The sequence below is a fragment of the Sceloporus occidentalis genome, unplaced genomic scaffold (assembly GCF_023333645.1).
Source record: "Sceloporus occidentalis isolate IW3139 unplaced genomic scaffold, rSceOcc1.0.p SCAF_66, whole genome shotgun sequence".
NCBI classification, from domain to species: Eukaryota; Metazoa; Chordata; class Lepidosauria; order Squamata; family Phrynosomatidae; genus Sceloporus; species Sceloporus occidentalis.
In genome coordinates this window covers 5,100,903-5,117,542 of record NW_028317046.1, presented here as the reverse complement: position 1 = coordinate 5,117,542, position 16,640 = coordinate 5,100,903, and the positions used below count along the sequence as shown (strand labels likewise).

Sequence of the window (16,640 nt, the reverse complement as noted above, 5' to 3'; positions counted from 1 at the left end):
TCACAAGGTTTACAATCTTTTGGATTAAATACAGATTTTGAATTATGTGTTTTTTTATAATTTATAATTAATATTGTAGTTGTTATATTACGTAGAAGGAATTCTGTACTGAATAAAACCTTATATTTTTTTAATTATTTTATTAAGGAGTTCTGCTGTTCATTATTGTTATATCAGATATACATATGCTACACATTGATGTGATAAATGATTGGGAGTTCTTTCTTCTTTTTTTAAATTTGTAATTCAAATATTAATAATAATAATCTATAAACTGGGCATTGCCAACATTTCGAATTTCACAAATAAAAAGATTAGATGAGATTATTACATAGCTATAGCTACTACTCTGTTAATTTTTGATTATTACTGCCTGCTTTCCATGAAACATTAGTGAATAAGCCACACAGCCTTTACTTCATGTATGCTGTATAGATAAATGCCCTGTGACAGTTCCAGTCTTTGCTGGGCAGGTGGGATGAGATCTGTTCGGGAATGGGGCAAAGCAGGGCTGTTGATATGAGTGACATTCTTTAAGATTTCTGTGGAATAAATCCCTGTTTGGCAGTTTAATGGACAGAATGCTAGAGCAATTAGAATAAAATCCAGCGGTGACCCCGGATCAGAAGGAACCCGGACACCCGCAGTATGAACGGGTCACGGGAATGTTTCAGACGCTGATAGTAAATCTGTGGGACGTGCCCCCCCCCCCAGTATTAAACAGGAAACGTGTTAATTTACCCCTTTTTGGCATCAGTAGTGCCCCCCTTAAGGTGAGATGCTAAGAAAACAAATCTTCGGATTTACACTCAGATTCCACAAGCCTGGAATTATTTTCTCTCAGCGTTTTAATGTAATTATTTCGGCTGTTTGTGGCTTCCTTTCCACAAAAGTAAAGAATTTGGAGCTTTAATTAAATGAGGAACCGGCTGAAATGTGGAGAAAAAGCCAAGTAAAGGATGGAGATGGAGAAGGAAAGGGAGGCAAAAAGAGGAGAGAGAAGAACGCAGGGTGAATGACAGGGACAGTGTGGGAAGTGGGGATTAACTGAGAGGGACACTGAGGGTGAAGGGGAGGAGAGGGGATAGAAGGGGTGGAGTGTGGAAAGGAGAGGTGTGAGGTGCATCTTTGCTGGGGAGGAGGAGGAGGAGTGCTGCATTCTCTCCCTGGATGTCACAACATGGAGAGGAGGGCGAGCTCCCGGCCGCAAAGCGCTCTGATTGACAGCTCCAGTGTCCTAAAAAGGGATTGAAATGATGTGTATCAGACGGTTTATATAGGAGGGCAGAAAGGCACGGAGCACGGGCACACACAGCCCTAACCCCGCACACTTCAGGATAACGTGCCCCGGCTCACCATGCACTGCCAGGCCGAGCTAAGGCTCACCTCTCCCGGCCAGCTCAAGGCAGCCAGGCGGCGCTACAAATCCTTCATGATCGACGAGATTCTGTCCAAGGAGACGTGCGACTACTTCGAGAAGCTGTCCCTGTACTCGGTGTGCCCGTCCCTGCTGGTCAGACCCAAACCCCTGCACTCCTGTACCGGTAAGTGCGGACGGCATTGGCATATAGAGCTGCGAGTATAAGCGTGTGCCAACTGTAAGGCGACAGTGTGTCCCCTTCATATAGCTGATGGTTGTCTGGACACAGACGTGACTGGCACCGCCAAGATCCCAGAGACTTGTCAGTTGGATCTGCTCCAGAGCAGGGTAAAGAAGTTTACCTAAATGGACTGGATCTTACCCAAACGGGATCTGCCCCGTTATAGACCCAGAACCGGCTGGGGATATGTTTCGCTGGGATAATAAGATTTCGCCCTTGTCTCTCGAGGCAGACACCCGGATAAATCGCCCATATTGGGCTGCATTTACCCCGAAACCGGAATAGAAATGGCTTCGTTTGTGTGTTTATTTACTTATTTATTTTTCTGTATATTTTACGATGTTGCGGGTTCACCCGGTAGTTCCTGCTTTCCTCCTGGGTTTTTTGGTCTCTGTAGGAGAACCGGATCCCAAACGAATTGGATGAAATACAGGATATTCAGCATGTATATATATATACTATTCTTTTAATGTATATATATATATATATTAAAAGAATAGTGAAATATAGAGAGAGATATTTGGTATTTTATGCGGAATAATAGAATAATTATTTCTGTCCTCGACTGTGTCTTTTTGTGTATGTATCTATCTATCTATCTATCTATCTATCTGTCTATCTATATCTCTATATATCTATATCTCTATAGATAGATATACACATACATACATATACATACATTATAACTGCCTGTGCTATTGCTCCCTGTAATGAATGTATGGACCCTCTTTCCCTAATGCACCGGCTCATTTTAGCCCGTCAGTGCCAGTTTTGTAGGGACTGTTAGAAGCGCTGCGAGAATTGTTGGCACAGAAATAAAAGCTGATGATACCTAAAACAGCCTGCAAAACTCTGGCTTTAAGAGGGTTAACCCGCATACTACTGTAATAATTATTCAATATTCCACCAAAACATCCACTTCTTTGGGGTAATAGCAGCCCCTGGCATTCCGGTATCACTGCACCTGGGGCAGCTTTCCACTTGCAGCTTGCATTTTTTCAATGATTTTTATCGAAGTTTGTAATTATTAGATCATCGAGTATAGATATTATCTTAAAAAGAACAAGATCTAAGATTTATCCGATGATCTTTGCTTTGTGCTGGAGTGAGTCCTGTGTGAGTCTGTGTGTTAATAAGTATCCGTGTGTTTATATGTGTGTCTGTGTGTCTATAGGTGTGTGTGTCTGTGTCTATAGGGGTGTGTCTCTGTGTATGTGTGTGTGTCTGTGTTCATATGTGTGTCTATAGGTGTGCGTTTATATATGTGTGTGTGTTTATATGTGTGCCTATAGGCGTGTGCGTTTATATGTGTGTCTATAGGTGTGTGTGTTTGTGTGTGTGTTTATATTTGTGTCCATAGGTGTATGTGTCTGTGTTTACATGCGTGTTGTGTTCTTTGTGATGTTTGGGGAGCTCTCCAGTGGCAGGGAGTGAAGTAATATTTCTGTTGAGTCTCTTGATTTACAAACAACATTTAACATCCACGGACTCCTCGCAGCACAATCATTCCTGATTAAAAACACTGTGCACACTGTATATGGTTGTACCTGCAGCAAGAAGAAATAACCACCACCTATGATAGCCTATAGGTACCCAAAACACATTTAACTCTTGAGTTTAGTTATAAAGGTCCAAGGAACTCCCCACTGCTGCTTTTAAGCCACTGACTCCGACCTCCACACTTCTCTGCGAAAATGGCTGCACAGCAATCTGGGTCCATTTTAAGTAAACTCAGTTTCCAGCGGGGGGGCTTTAATGTCAGGGGTCCTACCTATACACAACCCAAGGAAATAGGAAGCAACATATTAATATTACATACAAAGCTAGTGACGTAAAGCGCTGACATTGCCGTTGATTCGTATCGACTATAGATTTGCAACATTTGTAGGAAAAAATGTACTTATTTGCAACAAATATTTATAGAAAAGTATTAAATATTAAGATGCCAGGAATGAACAGTATTTGTCAGTTACTCATAAGATACAGATATGTATCATACTATATATCAACAGAGCGTTTTACACAAAGAAAAAACTAATGAACGGCTTTAATTTACATTTTTGGCTACGTGGAAAAACAGACTGGCCCCAAATAATAGCCCGGTTACAGTAACAATATCTATTAATGTCCCGTGAAAGCTCCAGGCAATTAGTGAAATATATAGAAATATATAGAAATATATACGGTACTTTCCGCAGTGATCTTCTCTCATCCAGGTGACTTCAACAGAGATTTTAAATAATGAAATATTTTCACCCCATAAACTGATCTCCCGCAGTGACCTTTTTTCTTAAGGAATATGTTACAGATTTATGCAAACCCGAGGATTAAAATATCCCCAAAATATAATTGTATATGTGAATACCTATTATTTAAGGGACAGAGGTTTTCTGCGGATCCTGATATATTTAATACTGAATTCTAATTAAGTTTATTACTTCGTGTTGCTTTTTTTTTTACATTTCATTGCAATCTTGCAAGGTGCTTCAGCCTACAAAGCGGTACACTGGGGTGCCCTCGCCAGAGTACCATCGAATACCCCATTAATTATTTTCCTTGCAGAACCTGAGTGTCCGGTTCACTTTGCAATTATGTGAATGCCATTTTCATAAATTAATATAATTTATTTATAATATAAATATAATAACGTACGTCGGTGTGTAGAGCCGATACTCGATAGCTGCTATGCAGTGAAGGTGTTAAATCACACCCAGCCCCAGTGATTGCTTTGTAGAGATTTGTGGGAACTATTCTGTGTCTTTGTGTTATAAAGGCTGATGAATGAAGAGATACTTTTGGACAGAAAACACTCATTCCCGACACTCGCGGCTTTGTCTCAACTAGGCGTTCTATAGTCTCTCCTTTTCTCCCGGTGAGGACGATCCGTTTTATCGCAATAATAGAAGCGGCCGCAAGTTATAAAACGCGGCCGCTGCCGATCAGTGCTCTGCATTTTACCGAAAGCATATGGAACTTCGAACCTTAGAGAATTTGCTCGCAGATGTAACTCTCTGACACTCTAGGCGTCCATATCAACATTCATTTTATTTCTCCCATTCTTTTGTAAACTTTTATTTATTTTATCTAATTTGTCTCATTACTCCTTCTGTTGTTATTTTATGTGCATTTACATTCCAGATAGTTTAGCAGATACCATAAATAAATCATTTAAATATTTCTTATCTAAACGTACCTTATCACTCAAGAAAGTCAAGAAAAGATTCTACAAACCCAACAGACAGCCCTGTGCAGCCCTCCCACACACGACCCTTCATCTGCACTATTTCCATCCTTTGCTTGCAAAATGAAGCTTTTTGTTGTTTCTGCGTTTGCCATACAATGTAGTGATGAAGCAGAGGTTCGCTGCCTCATGTGTCATGAAGTGCTGTTAAGTTTAGTTGTGTTCAGGATACGCCATCATTATTTAATAATAATATTTACAAAGTTTACTCAGTTCTGTATAAACACAACGTGATTGCATCATCGCTTACAAAGCAGTGAAAAGAAACGTGTCGTTAACTGTATCATTATTCTGCAATGACATGAAAGCGAATCCAAAGATGCATCTGATCTGACGATCTGTGGAGTTTCATTATTTGGCGTGGGTTGGATCCAGTTTAATTTGCGGGGTTTGTAAGGTTTTGCATAATGTGATGTGTTTGAAATGACTCGATGAAACACAAATGCCAGAGAAGGTTTGACACATATTCAGGGAACCAGCTAAAAATGCATCATTATATCTTTATTGGGTACAAAATGAAACGCATTTAAGGTAAAACACGTTCGTTTTTGCTCTAGAGGTTAATGCACCCTGGTAGATGGCCGAGCTTTATAAACTTGCCTCAAGGCGTAGTTACTGCCCTGAGCCACAGGTACCCCAGGGATGTAATTCTCCCTGACAGACAGGGGTAATTACTCGCCTGTGGCTGGCGATCTGTGGATCCAGGCTCTGGAATTGGCCCTGCTGGAGATATAAGAGCAGATGCGAGTATCTTCGCGCCTCTAATGGAACATAACGGCCTGTGTTTAATTGTATTGATCATTTAAAGCCAGTGAGTATATGACGTTTAGTCTGCTATACAATGACGTAATTGTTATATAGGAGGCTTTACTGTTTTACGTGTGGAACTGATCCTTGAGTTGTTTCAAACTGCTATACAGGTCCAGCTGCTCTCGGAGATGTAACTGTTCAGTAACCCTAATGATTAATCAGGCACGTCGTAATATAGACGCCGTAAAACAATCATATTTGGGCCTAGAGACAGATTTTAACCCTATATATCACGGCACAAGTTGTTTTACCACCACTTTTAGTATCTATGTTTTACGTTGTTTGTGTTGCCTCTGTTCATAAACACTGTAGGGGAATGCTGTGTGTCGCCACGTTTAATTTCAATAATGCCACATTGTGAGTTTTCTGTCAAAATATATCTCCTTATAACTCCTTATACTGCTATTTGTAGCGCCACTGCTTTGACAAACACCATGTTAATGACATCGGCCGTATTGTAGGAGAACGCAGAGGCATTATCTGCATGTGAAGTTTAGTGTTGCCTAAGGTGAGATATAAAGTCTAATTACACCAGATTATATTTTTAATAATGGGATTTATGTTTGTATTTAAGTTCAAAAGCGCTTGTTGCTGACTAGTGTAGGGTAAACGTACATTTCCTGGCGTTGCCAAGATGTGTTACAGAATCCTAAGAGAGCGAATTACATCCATCATTTCCACTGATACCCAAAGATTTCTACAAACTGCACAAACTGCCAGAGCTACCGGTGGGTGCAGAGACAAAAATCCATACAAATGCATTAAACAACGGGATAACACGACCGGAGGGGTTTAAGACTGGCTTTTGACTTTGTGGATTCTTTGCCAACTTTTAGCAAACTCCATTTTTTGTGCACTTTTTCAAAATACAATAAAGAATATTTAAATTATATTCTGGCTGATGGGGAAAACACCGCTATAATTTCCCCCCTTTAGTAGCCTTTAGCCAGTTCGTTGTCTGGGGATGATAGGAACTGCAGTCTTTTATCAGTAAGTGATAAATGCCAGAATCGAACACCAGAAACAACGCAACATCCACCCCGGGACTCAACTTTAACCCATTAACTACAATACCAATTACGCAACCATGTGAAACTTTAATAGTTAAATCTCCTGGATTCCCCTGACCCTTTGATAAGGTCATTATTCCGTCCCTTTTCTGGAAACACTGATTTATCATCCCAGTCATATATATATATATAGAGAGAGAGGTTTTACCAGGAACATCGGCTGAATATATCGCTAATGAGAACGATAAAACAAACACCGATTTCACTGACTCGCCTGGCGACATATTTACTCCAAAGCACATTCCTACCTTATGGTAAAATATAGTTCATATATTATAATATGATATTATATAATATAGCAATACAGATAAAGCATATGGCTGGCCAGCCGGTAAATAACACATTGATCGATTTGAAGAAGTTAGAAGCTGTGGAGATGAATCAGATGTTTTAAAAGACTGCTGACATAAAATCACCGTCGCATTCCTAACAGTTTTTTTCCACTAATGTTTATTATGAAACCTTTATGACAAGGTGATTGTATTTAATTATGAAAGCCTAATTATATGTTTATCATATTTAATTATCAAGATCCAGTGACACGTTTATCATTATTTCTTAATAACTTACAGTCAAAAATCTATGTGCATTTACACAGCATTTATAATCCAGAGGGAACAGGAGATGAGTTTGGGGTTCGTGTTCAGGTGTAGAGGAGCTGCCTGGGTTTGGCAGGGACACTGCGGCCTAATGCTAGGGAGGGGACGCCGGGAGCCGAAGAATAATTTGCCATTTATGTAAAAAAAAACAAGTAAAGGGCAAACACTGCACTCCCTTACTTCACAATGATACAACCCCAGGGAGATCTATGTAAATATAAACCAGCTCTTTACATGAATGACAATCAGCATAGGGATGAGCCCCAGGTCAGGTTTGTTACTACCCTGCATGGTTAGGCAGGGGTATTGACTGTGGAATATAGTTTAATGCCGATTAGGACATTTGTCCTTCATGTAACTGCTGATAATAATGGCTACTGGGTTATTTTCACAACCTCTGCCTTATTTAATTATTATATGGTATATAAATATATATGGTACATATTGTGATATATTGTAGCAGAAGCTGATTTTTGTTTTGATCACATGTATTACATTGTATTTGCCATGATAGGAAAACCATTTCTAATAAACAGTTTTGGTTTAATTTAGTTTGTCATTCTATTGCAATAACAAAAATATCTAGTCAGCTTTGTGTAAGAAACCCATTCTTTTTTCTTTTGTTTGACGCAAGTCAAACCAAGACCCTTCCTATCCAGCTTTTGGTGCCGAGTGTTTGAAGTCTACTCTTCATTTATTTTTTTTTTGCTTTCCTGTGTTAAAGTAAAGACTAAAAAGACAAATGCGATTCTGAGCCACAAATAAGAGAATTGCAGAGAAGAGATGCTTTTTGGATAACATACGTGAAATAAAGCGCCAGGAAATATTTGGCATTACTGCTCATTCATGCATGTGTGTTCTGTGAACATAGTTAGGGCAATTAAGGTTTGTCTATAACAAAACCATTCATTTTCTTGCTAAAAATACCTCAGCAATGCCGCTAGCACGCCAAAAAACCTCTCTGTGCCAACAGCGAACGCAAAACAACAAAAAACAGGTTTATCATATATCTTATGAGAAACTGCAGATAAAAAGCCAATTTGCAGCGACAATTCACTCTAAAAGCAAGCATTCCCGTACCTTCTTCTCACAAACAATATTTGCTGAAATGTAATATTCTCTGATCATTAATGTGTTTCACCTTTTTTTGACTAGCGTGGGAGGGCAATGAGGTCGATAGTGGAAATCAAACGCTCTTATATATAACTCCACACGTAGCCTTGTCTTAAAATAGATTGGCAAATGTTGGGAAGGCACTACAAAGTATTTTGTTGTGGAGACGACGGATATCTCGATAACAAAAAAATCTATTTTGAAAGCCGAATAATACATTTTTAATGGAAGTGCCTTCTCCCTCTCCACTTGTGGCAGTTATTAGTAAACTTTTGGTAACTGCCCCAGTAATTCGTGCACCGATATGTTCGCAGAAACAAGCAACGGACCCAGAATTCATTCGGTTATTCATGCTGTAAACCGTAGAAACCGTGATGGTTGGAAGAAAAATATAATAAACACTGGGGCAGTTAATAATGCATTTACTAATAGGGTTCCTTGATTTTCATCACTTCCATATGTGACACAATCAGTCTTCGGTACTAACATCGGCTAAAAACACGTTAATGCGGAGGCCGCAGCGTCTGGGTGTCGAGTTACTACATGTGCTAAGTTCAGTATGTTTTTTGAGTCCTGTACACGACAATGTTAAAGTGTGCGTGTCACTGTAGAACTCATACATATATCATTAAACACCCCAATAATTCAAATTCAATCAATAGAACGTGGTAGTGACCCGTGTTTACCGCACATAGGAGATAGTGATATATAAATAAAATCATCCGTTTTATGTCATCCCAGTTCCTTCAATATTTATTGTTGAATGTACAGAATATATTTATAATGTAACGTTGTACTTTACTGAGAGGGTGGTAGATAAGTGGAACAGCCTCTGTTCAGAAGTGGTAGGGGCTAATACAGTGAGGGAATGTAAACATACATGGGGTAGGTATACGGCTCCCGAATCTAAGATGAGACCAACGATTCAGCAGGACAAACGGGAGACTAATCTACCGGTAAATTTGATGTTTCTATAAAATGGATTGAGCGAAAAAGGTGTTGGCTTTAAAGAGCTAAAATATATGTTTTCCCCGTTTTTCGCATGTTGGAAGCATTTTTTGCATTGACAGCAAATTCCATTCTCCTGTATTACACAAGAAACATAAAATTAAACTGACAATTTAATTTTAACCATTTCTGTATGAGAGGGGATAGGGTATGCCGTTATATACAAAGGGCTATTAGCTTATTTTAAGCGCATTTCACTTATCTTTAGGGTGTCAGATCTACAGAAAACCCAAAACCCAAACCAGTACATTTACTACAAAAGGAATCTACCCGGATCACATCCAGAAAATTACCAAATCATAATCCCTCTATATAACCCTATAGAGTCAGCAGAAAACAGGCGTTTATAATACATATACAAGTTGTTCTCGACAAGCATGCCACGTAAGCTTTTTACCCAAAAAGTACACATCTAAAGCATTTTGGCTACCGCCTGAGCCAATCTGCCATGGGGTGTCATTTATTAATCTGCCATCTTTTGACCCACCAGAAAAAGAACAGGTTGTGTCTGCCCAGAAGGAGAACACCGAGTTTTTTACATCCTCGGTTCTCATAATCGTTTTTAACCCATTCAGCGTTCCCAGCCCTGGCCCCAGTTACACTCCTTCGAAGCCTGGAGGTGCACAGCTCTGAACACATCGAGCCAAAAAAAATATATGGTTCAAGCCCTTCATTAATTAATTCAGCTATTAATTAATCAAAGCGGTAGGGCTGACACTATTATTTGTGGCTTCTTAATTATAACTGTGGAAGTTTGCTGGAGCGTAACAAAGTATTTTAATCCTGTGCAAGAAAGTCAGAAGTAGTTAACCCTTTTGCTGCTATATTTTAAACTGGGCCAAGCCCTGCCACACATGTGTTTAATGCTATTTATTTTAGTATGTATTAGTTATCCAACGTCCCCGTGTTTATTTCTCCCGTATTCTGCATTTTTCAGGCTCATCTCCTCTCAGATCATATCCTCTTCTCTCCGTGATCTCCCGGCAGCCCGGCGTGGTTACACATTTGGTCCCTTCACCCTCATCCCCTAACGTCCAGGTGCTCTCCCCAAAACACCTGTCTTCGGGATGCGTACGTCCTGAGACCCCTGCAAGTGAAGCCCACCCCAGCAGTGAATCAGAACACGAGCAATCTATCTCTAGAGCGAAAAAACCTCGGCGCAGCAGAACCATCTTCACTGAACTGCAACTTATGGGCCTGGAAAAGAAATTCCAGAAGCAGAAATATTTGTCCACCCCAGACCGGTAAGTTAGGTGGCGAACACTTCACAGATCTTCAGGCATATCTGGGCCCTGACACCCTCGCACATATTTCGGACAGGGCACTGGCAGCTATAGAGATAGATATCCGCACTATACAGAGATGGTAGATAAAAACACGCACGTTTAGGAAAGATTTTGTAGCTGTGACATACACACCTCCATAACTCAAGTATCAGATCAAACACTATCAACAGGTTATTTCTATTTGCACGTCCGTTTGCCTTGGGACTTGCTTAATACACTAAGTAAGAAGAGACATTCCTCCCTGGGCAGTTTTTAAAATCCCAGTAACTATGGAAACGTTTACTTATATAGATATTTGTGACTGTTACACCATCCTCTTTCATATAACAGAAACAATATTCTCCTCTCAAGCGTTCCATCAGGCATTTTTTAGTCTTTACGGATTCCTTATTATGCCGCTCAGGTCCAGCTGCTTCCACAGCTGCATAGTGATGTCACTGGGCAGAGGCTGCCATCCTACTGGGCATTACTGGCAAATGTACTCGGTTTGAAAGCCCACCAGCTCCTCCTCTCACCCACTTGCTTCAGATCAAAGACATTATTCTTGGAACAAACTGAAAGATGTGTCTCTGTCCTGGTGCAGATTCCAGGCTTCAAGTAAAGAGACACCAGCCCAAAAAAGTATTCCAATGGCAGTGAACTAAAATATCAACGCTCAAAAGGCCCTGTTCTCCAGCAACCACATGAACATCAAAAGAGCAGCATGTACTCTTTTTATGTAACACTTAAAGCATGTTAAATACTCAGATATGAGACTCATTTCTGATTCACCTTTTCTGCCCCCATTCATTGCTCTTGTAGTCGGGGGTTGCTGCTGAGAGGGGTCAGTTTCAGTGCGGGGGACACATGGCCTCCTGAGTTTACTTCATTCATGTGATGTAAACATAGGCTGTCAAATTGCCCTACAGGGCCCAAAACCAGATGCTTCCCATTTTCTATATATTTTATATATATATATCATTATTGTTATTAAAGAGAAAGGGCTTCACAACTGAGATATATAAGAAATCTGTTACTCGCCTTCCTTTACATGCCAATAAGTTTTCCCTGCATCTTTTACAGCCTAGACCTGGCTCAGTCTCTGGGTCTAACACAACTGCAGGTCAAGACCTGGTATCAAAATCGCAGGATGAAATGGAAAAAAATTGTAAGTTTACTAAATATGTTATTTTTTACTTTAAGTCCTTTATGTAGCTGAAGCTTGATGTAGCATTTGTGCTCTCCGAGTAACTTCGCTGACTAAACCTTGAAGGACATTAGTCTCGTGTTTAATCAATGTAGTGATCTTCCTATTCATCACTCTGTCTTTGGTGAACTTAAGATATCTTTTTTAGCAAATCTTCTTTAACAAGGCTCTGCAAGTAATACTTGTGAATATCCTCCAATCAGGTGCTCAAAGGTGGACAAGAGGCGCCCACCAAACCCAAAGGACGTCCTAAGAAAAATTCCATCCCTACTTCTGAAGAAATAGAGGCTGAGGAGAGGCTGAGCAGACTGGCACAAGCTTCAGAACTTGAAGAAGATGAGGAGGAGAAGCAGGATAAAGAATCAGAAGACAAGGATGGTCAGAAAATGCTCCAGGTGACTGTGGAAGACGAATACAAGAATCTTGAGTCTCCTTCACCGACGTTGCCACCACCATCATCATCCGAGGTCTCGTCCAGTGAAGGAACTGCCTTGGTCTAAATGGACAGCATCTAACAAAACAAACTATAGATACTTCTGGACATAGAGCTGCTGGAACGACCCAGGTGGGCTCTGCGGACTCAGTACGTGTTCAGGACTTGTTGGTTATAGGAATCTCCCACTATTTCCTTTCACCTAAAAGGGAAGCGGTTAAAGCTGCCATGTACGAGAATGGAAAATCTCCATGACTAATGCCAAAGGAGTCTCTTACTGTGTTAATATGACAGGGATGTTTGCTGTGTTGGTAAAACAATTGGACAGTGTATATAGTGTTTATTTTTGTGCCAGGAACTGCCGTGGAAAAGAAAGTGTTTCCCCTATTGTGACTTGGGAATGCCTTCAATTAAGTGCCTTTATTTTGCATGTTAAACGTCGTAAAACTAAAGGAATATTACAAGTGTCTGCAGAACAGTCCTACCATAACCTTCTCTGGTATATTAATTCCAATATAGGTGAATAACACATGGAACCCCCCAAATTCCTTGGTAGGAAGGTTTGAGAAGAGTTGCTAAGCTGTTAGCTTCTAAACCCCTGAAAATAATTTCCATGGTTTATCAAACTGATTTCGGACAAAAAGTTGCAAGAGCGTAAATATAATCACATATTGGCACATCAGCTCAGCCTAGCTCTGTTTTGTAAAAAGGTACGCCCTTGAATTTGTAATCTATGGGAAAATGTCTTCTAAGATGTGGGACAAAAAGCAGATGTTCTATTATGAGGTATCATGCTTATCAATACCCAAGTAGAGAAGGCATTTAAACAGAAAAGATGGAATCTACCTTATGATATTGTCTATTGGTATTTGGTTGTGCATCATTTAAATGGATAAGCTTTGTAGTGTTTGCTATTTTTTGTTTTCTTAATGATTTTGTTTGGATGCTGAAAGAGGTAAAAGGGCTGTCTGGTCTGTCAGTCATGGTCCTTACTGTCTCTTCAAACCCAGCATACTTGTAGTTTATGAGACCTGGGCTGGTATCTTTTGCAATAATGCAGTTGATTTGTTTTATTCAATTTGAAAGTGCTTTAATTTTGTGGGATTTTTTCCAGCTAACCAATATCAAGTTGAATTGCCCAATCACCAGGTCCAGGCTGGGCATTAAAAGCCCTAGTACTTTAGGCCAACGGCCAATAAAATGACATAAGCAGTAATCTGCTGGATACAGACCGCCACACGCTATGTTCTTACATTCTTTAGCATGCAGTCGGTGGCCGCAGTTTTATTTAACCATGAGTGCCAGTAAAGGTATGGGGAGGCCAGGGCCGGCCCAAGGCATAATGCCGCCTGGGGTGAAGTTTAAAGTGCCGCCCACCACCACCCATAATCTACCCTTCCTCTCTATCCCCCCTCCCCCTTGTACTTACGTTCAGCAGTCCTGCGGCGAGTTTCCCTGCTCGGTCTCAGTGCCGGCTTTGTAATGATGAGCGCCGGCACCGAGACCGAGCACCCTCCTCCGCTTTAAAAAAAAAAAAAAAAAGGGGCTTGGGGCAATTGCCCCACTCGGCTCCATTGTCGGGCCGGCCCTGGGGGAGGCATTTGACTTGTTTGCCAGATGTGGAGTCCAGGCCAGCCTTTCACCTTATCACATTTCTTAGGGTTTATTCATCAAAGGGAGAGTTGGCAGGACAGTTGTTGTTTCAATAGTCTAACCCCACCATTCATTGGGAAGTGCCAACCATGGTAAGTTCTTCTTGCAAGAAGAGCTAAGCTGGCCCTGCATAATGTATATTTCAGCAGCTCAGGAGAGTGTATGAAACACTAGGCAAGAGCAAACTACTACTTTACAACACAACAAGAAAAAGAAATCCATGAGATGCGCATGATCCCACAAGGGCAGCCTTGTAATATACAGCCTAACGAAAAATACACACCGACATCCGCAATATACATATACATGTTACATACGTTCAATTAAATACATTAAATTTGCACTTGCAATAAAAACTGGAACATTTGTCTGCAGGCACTAATCTTTACCTTTAACTAAGAAAATACAAACTAATAATAGATCCATAACCAGCAGATATCTACAAGTGAGTTTATTCCTATACTGCAGCGCATATTATGTTTAATGGATGCGAGGTATCGGCTATGGAGCAAGAGAGACTTAAGTGCAGGAATACATCTAATTCTCCTAGCATTTTTTCCATTAAAATTTCCCCATTCTCCAGACCTTATGATGCCTTAAGACTTTTTCCCCTCCACTCATCCTTAAGGTTTTTCTTCTTAAATCAGCATTTTATATGTTGGTAGCTGGTCACGTCTAGTGTCCAGCAGAAGAAAACTGTATCTGTAGCAATTCATGCAGGGAGCCATTAGTGCTCGCTGTTGTCTCATGAGATTAATGCCACATCATGGCGACCTCCTTAATCGTCCGAGGGATCTTTGTCAACCAACTACAAGCAGGCATAAGTATCCCTGCTGCATTACCCTATGTCTGCACAGCTCAGGGACATTGTAACATTATAACAGGACATAACTGTCTCTTGTTTACATGGGGGAATACGCCTGTGTACTCTATAACTGTTAAAGGCCTCAACTACTTATGCTGATATCTAATCATGTTTGGGAATACAATTTATAATAAAGTATCTATTTTTTAATGAAAGTTCATTATTTTTTTTTTATAATCTGACTGGTGAATACCTGCCTTCTACATTTTTACACTCATGTAAAGGGCCAAATGCACATAATTTCTATTGGAGTCAGAGGGGACTGAATGTTTGCGAATGAAGTGAAGGAGCGGGATGGCTGAGCTTGTGGCAGAGAACCCTTTCCTCACCTCAAGGGGTAGACAAAGGGTCCATATAAAAAACAGTGGTGTGTATTGTAGTGTCCTTCACAAAGTCTGTTACATTAGGAAGAACATATTGAGATTTTTCTTCTTCGCCTGATAGAGCCCTTTAAATTCAGTATTCTATATCACGAGGCTTCCTGACCAGCAGTTTGGCCACCATTTGCCACACCTCACCCTCCCCATGAAAGATATGATGGGCCCAATTTTTTCACCTGCCTAGGAAGTCATTTTTCGGTGTTGCATCGTGAATGCTAGACATGTAGATATTTATGGGCTATCAGTGAAGGCCTTGAATAAACACTAGGATGATATTGTTGGGTTGCCTGGGCAGTGCCTGCTTGAAAGGCAAAAAAGACCAGCCTTTCCTGATACAATGCTGAGCCTCGCCTTGCCGCTTTGTTAAAACTTGTGCATTTAGGCTTTTGCAGCAACACAGCCTCTATTGTAATCTTCCAAAAGGAGTGACACAAGAAAGGCTCACAAGCAGCTGTGGGAGTGTGCAGGAGATCACAGGAAAATGTTGTTATTTTTGGTGGTTCAGCTAAATCTATCAAAAAAAGTGTCATGCCATACTAAATTATCATCAGTAAATTGCTTCAACAGCAGTGCCAAAACTCTCTGCGCTATGGAAATAGGCGAGCTGGTGCCAGAACCTGGAGCCAAATAGTGCTTTCCCGAACACCTCTGATACACCAAAACATACCTACAGATCTCAATGGAGAAATCTTACCATTTAGGGTTAACCAATATTTATTTTTGGTTTGTAGCTACAAAAATAGATCTTATCAATGTTAACCAACAACACTCCAGGACTGGTTATTTTAAGCCCAAGGAAAAAAAGGCAGTAGAAAAAAATAAAACAAATAAAGACAACATACTTAAAAAAACTTGACTGTAATAGAAGTAATAGACTAGTTCAAAAAGAGACCAGGCCGTACTTGGTCTGTCAGATTAATACCAACCATGACACACAGATGGCGGAGCAAAAAAAACTGTCTGATAGGAACCCCAGACTTTTTTCTAGTAGAGTTTTCTGTGCATTCTTTAACTCCCTTACTTTATGAGATGTTACGGAGTCATCCATGTCTATCCTTGGTGAGATATAAATTCCGTTTTCCTGGGTAATCAAAAAAATATCTACTTAACCCTGAACTGAACCCGTTGTGCATGACCTTTCCATATTTTTTCTACCTAATCAAATATATAATGCTATATTGTATGGACTAGGAGTATAGCGATGTATCAGACCAACGTGAACAGGCAGAACATGGTAGACTAATAAATACAAGGAATGATTTTATAACAACGCACAACCTTCAATTAGATTGGCTGTATTGAACACCATTTTTACATTTACAATCCAGAGAAGGATCTGAGTATTCACTTCCCCCAAACCAGTAAGTGCCTGCTCTTACATGTCCTACCATTCTA

At 40.3% G+C, this 16,640-nt stretch overlaps 1 protein-coding gene across 1 annotated transcript; it reads left to right on the top strand.

Moving 5' to 3' along the window:
* Positions 1-1,357: 1,357 nt before the first annotated feature.
* Positions 1,358-12,414, top strand: LOC149286937 (homeobox protein BarH-like 2). The gene is made up of 4 exons (XM_089493710.1): positions 1,358-1,544; positions 10,380-10,686; positions 11,791-11,875; positions 12,118-12,414. The coding sequence occupies exons 1-4, from the start codon at positions 1,358-1,360 to the stop codon at positions 12,412-12,414; spliced, it is 876 nt and encodes a 291-aa protein (XP_089349836.1).
* Positions 12,415-16,640: the final 4,226 nt, after the last annotated feature.

Bases quoted from the DNA above. Each gene is read 5' to 3' on its own strand.
- LOC149286937 (XM_089493710.1), top strand. From the start codon at position 1,358: ATGCACTGCCAGGCCGAGCTAAGGCTCACCTCTCCCGGCCAGCTCAAG. The intron at 1,545-10,379 runs GTAAGTGCGGAC...TGCATTTTTCAG, and splicing joins ACCCCTGCACTCCTGTACCG to GCTCATCTCCTCTCAGATCA. The intron at 11,876-12,117 runs GTAAGTTTACTA...TCCTCCAATCAG, and splicing joins GGATGAAATGGAAAAAAATT to GTGCTCAAAGGTGGACAAGA.